This window comes from Natrix helvetica (genome assembly GCF_964273705.1).
Source record: "Natrix helvetica genome assembly, chromosome: 2".
Taxonomy (NCBI): domain Eukaryota; kingdom Metazoa; phylum Chordata; class Lepidosauria; order Squamata; family Natricidae; genus Natrix; species Natrix helvetica.
The window spans coordinates 21,939,173-21,945,172 of NC_138552.1; the positions used below are offsets into that span (position 1 = coordinate 21,939,173).

Here is a 6,000-nt window from a genome sequence, read left to right on the forward strand (position 1 = left end):
GCCTCAGAAAAACGCTGTAGAAGTTAAGTAATCCGAGGAAAGCCTGCAACTCGGTCTGATTCCGTGGTGTGGGGGCGTCCTGGATCGCCTTGATTTTCTTTGAAGTGGGGTGTATTCCCTGACCATCAATTCTATAACCCAGGAATTCTACGCTAGGCACGTTAATTTGGCATTTTTCCTTTTTAAGGCGGAGACCCTTCTCTCTGATTCTGGCCAAAACAGATCTGACTCTTTTATTTAATTGCTCCTCGTTTGCAGTGGATACCAAGATGTTGTCAAAATAGGGGACGACTCCCGGTATCCCTTGCAAAAGTCGTTCCATGACGCTCTGGAACAATCCTGGGGCAATGCTCACGCCGAATTGTAGCCGGTTGCATTTGAATGCTCCTCTATGCGTCACTATAGTTTGGGCCTCCGCTGTGGCGCTATCAACTGGCAGTTGCTGGTAAGCTTGTGCCATGTCTAATTTAGCAAATACCTTTCCTGGCCCCAACGAGTGCAATAAGTGCTGTACTACAGGCACAGGATATGCGCTCTGTTGTAGCGCGACATTAATTGTGCATTTATAGTCCGCGCAGATGCGGACTGATCCGTCTGGTTTGACTGGGGTCACAATGGGTGTTTCCGAGCGCGCGTGATCTACCGGCTCAAGGATTCCTTGCTCCACTAACTTATCTATTTCCTTATCTATTTTTGGGCGGAGTGCAAAAGGCACTTGTCTCGGTTTAAGTCGGATTGGCGCCACTTTAGGGTCTAAATTGAATGATATTGGTTTACCCACATACTTACCAAGACCGGGGCTGAACACATCCTCGAATTCCTTAAAAATCTGTTCAGCGCTGCTGTTTCTCACGGCGTTGATTCCGGTGACTTCTAACCCCAGGGCTTCAAACCAATCAAGCCCCAGAAGGTTCTGTAATGGTGTGCTGGCGATGGTCACGGGCAGCTGGGCTTCGATGTCCTTGAAACGGATGTGGAAAGTGCCTTGGCCCACGATGGGGACTTGGTTCCCCTGGTAGTCTCGTAGTAGGACGTCTGGAGCGCGTAGTTGGCTCTTTCTGAGGCTAGGGATAGCCTGTTTCATGGATGCCCATGAAATAATCGTCAGGGTCAATCCTGTGTCAACTTCTAGCTCGCAGGGGGAGCCCTCCAAGAGGACTGTGACTCTCAGCCTTTTTGGCCGCTTAGGGCGGACCTGATGTATTGTGGTGAGATACGTTCGCAACTCCTCTCTCTGGGTCAACTCTATCTCATCGTCAACATCCTGAAAATACTCTCGTTGAGCGTCTTGATAGAACGCTCTTTCAGCTCTTTGTGTGTATTCTCTCTGGGGATACGCTCGCTCAACTCCTTGTGAGTAATCTCTCTGGGGATACGCTCGTTCAGCTCTTTGGAAATTTTCTCTCTGGGTAAACACTTGTGGATTTCTCTCTGGGCGCCCCCTGGGTTGGGCTTCTGTTGGCGGTACATGGGTGGCTGCCGTGAGGCAGGGACTTCGCTCCGGCACACTCGTGCGATGTGCCCAAGTTTGTTGCAGTGTGAACAAACAACGTTCCTGAACCTACAGGTAGACCGGGGGTGATTCCCTCCGCAGCTTGCGCAGGGCGGCAAATGGAATCCGGGTCTCCCCCCAGGCCTCACGTGACTGCTCCGCATCAGGTGACTGTCCTCGAACTCGGAATCCTCGTAGTCGGGGTTTGTGTCCTCGTAGTGGACTCTGGACTGCCTGAGTGCTGTCTGGCTTCCGCTGAACCCGCGTTGTATGGTTACCGACGATTTTTCTGCTGACTCTGATGCCCTTGCTTCGTTTAGTGCTATCTGTAGGGTTAAATTTGGGTTTGCCAACAGCTTCTTTTGTAGTGAAATGTCTCTTAACCCACAGACAAATTGTGCCAGGATGTGCTCGTCCAGGTCCCTGAACTCGCAGTGAGTTGCTGCTTTTCGCAGGGCTGCAACATAACGGTTGATTGACTCTCCCGCCTTCTGGTTCCGCGTGTTGAATTCCTGGCGGCAAACGTGGCGGGAAGGTTTTGGCGCGTAATGAGTTTGCAGAGCCTGTTGCAACGCCGTCCACGATACTGCCTGTATTGGAGTAGGCGCGGTGAGGTCTCTGGCCGTATTGAAGACTTCCTTTCCGCAGTAGCCGAGGAAGATGTTTTTCTTCCTCACATCGGTGATCCCCGTGTATTCGTTCGCTTTGAGGAAACACTCGAAACGAATCATGAAAGCTTCCCATTCGTCGTTTACTGGGTCGAAAGGAGCGGGGGGAGCATGCATCGCCATCTTCTCTGTTTGAATTTGCCGCGCTGCGGTGATCTGAGATGGCTGCCGGAATTTCTGCCGAATTCCTGGGCTGGATCAAATCCGGAGATTCTGGAGGTAGCGTTCTTCGTCCTATCTGTCTCTCAATCCCACCTTCGTCGCCAATGTTGGATCTGGGCAACGAGAGACAGACTGCGGACACGAAGTGACTTAACAGCTCTTTATTAATAGTAGTAGTGATCCAGCTTGTTCTGTGGTCGGAGGGTTCCCCTTTTATAGGGATCGGGTACGCCCCTCGACCAATCAGAACGATACCTGTTTCCCGCTGTAGTAGCGGACCAGAGGGGAGACTTACTACGATATATGCTAATATCTAACACCGAGCCTCCATGCACACCCTGCATTTACCTGCATCCAAAACGGGCCGTGTGGGGACTCCTGGGAGGGGCGGGGTGGGTTGGGCAGGGCCAGTCAGGAATGGGATTTGAGGGTTCTCTGAAATGCACAGAATCTTAGCTAGACGTTTTCCCGAACCCCTGCGAATCCCCAGCAGCCCACACCTGGATCTTCTAAATCTTCATCTTGTCATCAGACCACTATAGTCAGTGATGGCAGTAGAGAAATGATGCCAGAGACTCCATACCTACCGTTTTCACATTCAAAGTCTTTAGCCTTACATTGCCCGCTCTCATCCAGGCACGGAGTTCTTGTCTCACAGGACTCTTTATCGTTCAGGGACTCAATGCAGGGCTTTCCTCCAAACTGTCCAAATCTCAGAATACTCCTTGAGCGGTACTTTGTGGGAGATATTAAAAACTAAATTAAAAGGGGCTCAGAATCAGCCAGATGGAGAGGGGATGAACAGCTGGGGAAAAATGAGGCTGGCCCCGAAAGCCCTCCCCCTGCCTTTTAATTTAACGTTTAACATTGAAGTTTAATCATCCTTGCCTCTTTTTAAATCTTAAATTTGATATACTGTTTTTAGTCCCTCCATGATGGAATTGGGCAGTAAAATAAATATGCTGTCAGCCTGATCTTTTGCATTGGGCCTTCAGGCCTGCCACATTCAATGCTGTGGGAAAAGGGGAGGGGAGGTCATATGGAGTAGGGAGGATATATAGTCATAATAACATTCCTTTCTCAGAGAGTCAAGGATAACTTGCCCTGCACCTGGAGTGGTGTGACTGGGAGGCATCTCCAGTTGGGGCCGTGCTTGATTGGGCCATGTGATGGATGTGGGTGCAGGGGAAGGGACATGGACATTTGGGACATGTGACATTTGGGACATGGACATTTGGGACATGTGATGGACATGTGATGGACATGTGATGGACATGTGATGTGATGGACATGTGATGGACATGTGATGTGATGGACATGTGATGGACATGTGATGGACATGTGAGGGCCATGTGATGGACATGTGGGTGCAGGGGAAGGGACATGGACATTTGGGTGGAAATGAAAAAGCTGGAAGTGTGGGTGCAGGGGAAGGGACATGGACATGTGGGTGCAGGGGAAGGGATATGGACATTTGGGTGGAAATGAAAAAACCTGGAAGCTTTCAGATTCGGGTTTTCCCAGTTGTGCCAATATGGCATCTTGAATAAAATGGAACTTTGAGGAACTTCAAGCCTCGGAGCCTTCTTTTGTTGGGGGTGTTACTTGGAACCCTGACATATGCAAGGTGAAAGAAATGGAAAAATGTTGCAGTGCTCCAAAATGGAAAAGATGTCAAATTCAGGATTCACAGTTATTCAGGAGAGACTAACACTCCATCACTAGATGGACATCTACTCAACCTCAACCTCAGCAAATTTTAAGAAAGAACTGCTGATGTACAGCTAGAGAGGCTATTATAGTGTGGACACTTACACTGTGAAAGGATTGAAACGAATGATCTCTTATCATCCATTCAAATTTAACACTCTATGATTAGTGGATAACCAGCTATTCCAAACAAGAAACTGTTCTTCTTTTACTACTTGAAACCAATATCCACCAAGGAGCCTTTGCTTCACAAATAAACATTCTTTATGAAGCTCTTCCAACGAAAGTTAAATTATGGAAATGCCACTTACTCTTTCTTCTGAGCATGGACTACATGGCCCCCAATCACTCCAGGTAGTCAGCAAGCAGTCAACGGGCTCTGGAGAATTCGGTTCCCGTTTCAATCTTAAAATAAAATCATTTGAAATGTTTCTGGCTTAATACATTGTAAGTTTGCATGTATATAGTTTGTATATTGCAAAGAAGCAATATAGGAACAATACAACATTTTAAATAGAGATGCAATGCCATCTTTTTGAAGGTCTCACAAGGAAACATTGCATGACAACATTTGCTCTGGACTATGCAATTTCAAAGGTATCTCAGTGGCTAAGATGCTGAGCTTGTCGATCAGATTGTTAGCAGTTCAGCGGTTCGAATCCCTAGTACCACATAACAAAGTGAGCTCCCCTTACTGGTCCCAGCTTCTGCCAACCTAGCAGTTCAAAAGCATGTAAAAATGCAAGTAGAAAAATAGGAACCACTTTAGTGGGAAGGTAACAGCATTCCGTGTGCCTTCGGTGTTTAGTCATGCCAGCCACATGACCATGAAGATGTCTTCAGACAGTCCTGGATCTTCGCTTTGAAACGGAGATGGGCACTGCCTCCTAGAGTCGGGAACGACTAGCATATATGTGTGAGGGGAACCTTTACTTTTACCTATGCAATTTCAAGATGCACGCTATTGGAATATGTACATGAAAACTGCATGACCATAGGAAAGGGTTGAGTTTTGCAACTGATTTGCAGTTTTTATGGGCAAGCTTCTTTGCTTGTTTTGAAAACAGAATTCAAGCAAGAAAGATCGTAGCTGGTATGATTTAATACAAAGAAGCTTCAATATATATATATATATCTTGATGGGTTTGTACATTCACATTTTAAAGAATTCTCAGGAATTTTCTCCGTACCGCTGATGTAGGAAAAATCAGTGACAACCGAAGACCCAAGAGGTGTGTGTGTGTATGTGGTTTTGTTTGGGTTCCTTTTGTATTTGCTATCGGCTCACCCTGGAAATTTTAGTACCATGGGAGTAATAAAATAATGTACATTCGACAGTTTGATTTTATATTTTACACATGGATATGCATTCTATTGTCCTCAATAGGGCTGACATATTGTTCAAAATTAATCAAAGCATCAGGATTTGTAAAATCACTTAGAGTTAATCAAAGCATTTAGAAAATGGCAGGAAGCAGGTATTCTCTTACTTTCTACCTTCCAGAAATTAAAAAAACAGGGTACCAGGAACTTTGGAGAAGATTGGCCACAAATGCTACCAAATGTACTTTCTATCCCATAAAATGAACTCACCTTGCTTTCCCTGCAGAGGCAAAACCATTTGCTCCTAAAATGCAGAGAACTCCGATAAAAAGCAAAGCAGAAGACATGGTGGTAGCTCCAATAAAAAATAAGACGCAGATTCACGTCTTATATACTGTTCATCTTTGTTAACTATTAATAGGGCGGTAAACAAAAGGTGATGCTAGGTGAAGGTCAAATTTCATGCTGATTTTTTAAAAGTGCTATGGACTTCCTTGTATATATATATGCAATTCAATAAATCTCTTTGTGTGCATAAACACACACACACACACACACACACACACACACACACACACACACACCAGTTCAAAAGCTTGGGTTTATCAGCATCTTCAGTTCTAAGTTCTAACTTTTTGGATGAGA

General features: G+C 46.0%; 1 protein-coding gene across 1 annotated transcript in view; it reads right to left on the minus strand.

Annotated features, from left to right (window-relative positions):
* C9 (complement C9) overlaps positions 1-5,722 on the minus strand; it is a 30,410-nt gene extending 24,688 nt beyond the window's left edge. Inside the window, exons 1-3 of the mRNA XM_081940091.1 lie at positions 5,626-5,722; positions 4,344-4,437; positions 2,910-3,057 (exon numbers count right to left, since the gene is read on the minus strand). Of these exons, the coding sequence (XP_081796217.1) occupies positions 2,910-3,057; positions 4,344-4,437; positions 5,626-5,702 (319 nt within the window). The 5' untranslated portion in view covers positions 5,703-5,722. The remainder of the gene's footprint in view (positions 1-2,909; positions 3,058-4,343; positions 4,438-5,625) is intronic.
* Positions 5,723-6,000: the final 278 nt, after the last annotated feature.